This window comes from Morone saxatilis, unplaced genomic scaffold (assembly GCF_004916995.1).
Source record: "Morone saxatilis isolate NCDOM2014 unplaced genomic scaffold, NCSU_SB_2.0 Contig12, whole genome shotgun sequence".
In the NCBI taxonomy this organism is placed as follows: domain Eukaryota; kingdom Metazoa; phylum Chordata; class Actinopteri; family Moronidae; genus Morone; species Morone saxatilis.
The window spans coordinates 192,074-193,140 of NW_023339674.1; the positions used below are offsets into that span (position 1 = coordinate 192,074).

The 1,067-nt window shown below is 47.8% G+C and overlaps 1 protein-coding gene across 1 annotated transcript in view; it reads right to left on the bottom strand.

Annotated features, from left to right (window-relative positions):
• LOC118322290 (ephrin-A2-like) overlaps positions 1-828 on the bottom strand; it is a gene marked incomplete at its 5' end in the record, with an annotated part of 6,053 nt that extends 5,225 nt beyond the window's left edge. The window contains 1 exon segment of the mRNA XM_035653935.1: positions 510-828. Within this exon segment, the coding sequence (XP_035509828.1) occupies positions 510-828 (319 nt within the window).
• Positions 829-1,067: the final 239 nt, after the last annotated feature.

A 1,067-nucleotide genomic window follows, 5' to 3' on the forward strand; every position in this document is an offset into this window, starting at 1 on the left:
CCTTAAAGTGTGTGTAGAGGAAACTGTTGTATTACAACCTTCACCAGCCTTTTACAAGTGTTTGTTATTAGCCGTTGCTAACTAACTAACATTCAGAGCGGCTCGTTGTCTTTAGTTAAATGAAGGATGATGCCCCCCCCCCCCCNNCGCCTGTAAAGGGACGTTTAACAGCGAGAACAGATAATCTACTGAGGAACAACAAACACACACAGAACATAATGACTGACCTCTGCTGCTCTGCTCAATCATAATTATTATTATTATTATTACGTCACAATAAACTGTATGAAACATAAGTAAATAAAAGGTGATGAGTTCAATGTCCTCTTCTACCTGAGCTCCCTGTAGTGACAGTCACCTTACTGAAGCCCCGCCCTCCAGGTGTTTATTATTACAAGCTTCATCGTCCCAGCAGGGACACACCGGGGTGGAAAACAAGCTCCCCTTCACTACCTCTCTGTGGACGCCATAAACAAATATCTGAATCCCAGAGACAGCGCGAGTAGTACTCAGTGTGTAGTACTCAGTGTGTAGTACTCAGTGTCCAGGCCTGAACTCGAAGCCCAGGCTGAAGGGAGTGAACAGCTGGAACTTCTCGGAGAACTTGAGTGGTCCGTTGGGGCTCTGCGGCCGGTTGCACTCCCAACGTTTGAAGCCCTTCCTGTGGTGGTCGCAGGTCGTGTAGCCGTCGTAGGTCACCATGTACAACACGTAGTGCTCCATCTGCTCGTCGGACTCCGCCATCTCGTAGTGTGGACAGTAGATGTCCAGGTAGTCGTTGATCGCCACCTCCACCATGTACTCGCCCCGAAAGAAGCTGAGGAGAAGAAATTATGTAATTTCCTGTTTCTTACAGCAGATAGTTGTCGAACAACCCTAGCAACCACATAGCAACCACCAGGAAACAGACAGCATCAATCTACAATTAGCAGGTATCATAGTAGAGCAGCTAATGTGTAAGCAACCGGCTGGTTCCTGGTTTCCATTATTCTCCCTCTGACTCCCACACATGGAAACCATTGATCACTGCCTCTGTGTGTGTGTGTGTGTGTTTCCCTACAACCCCC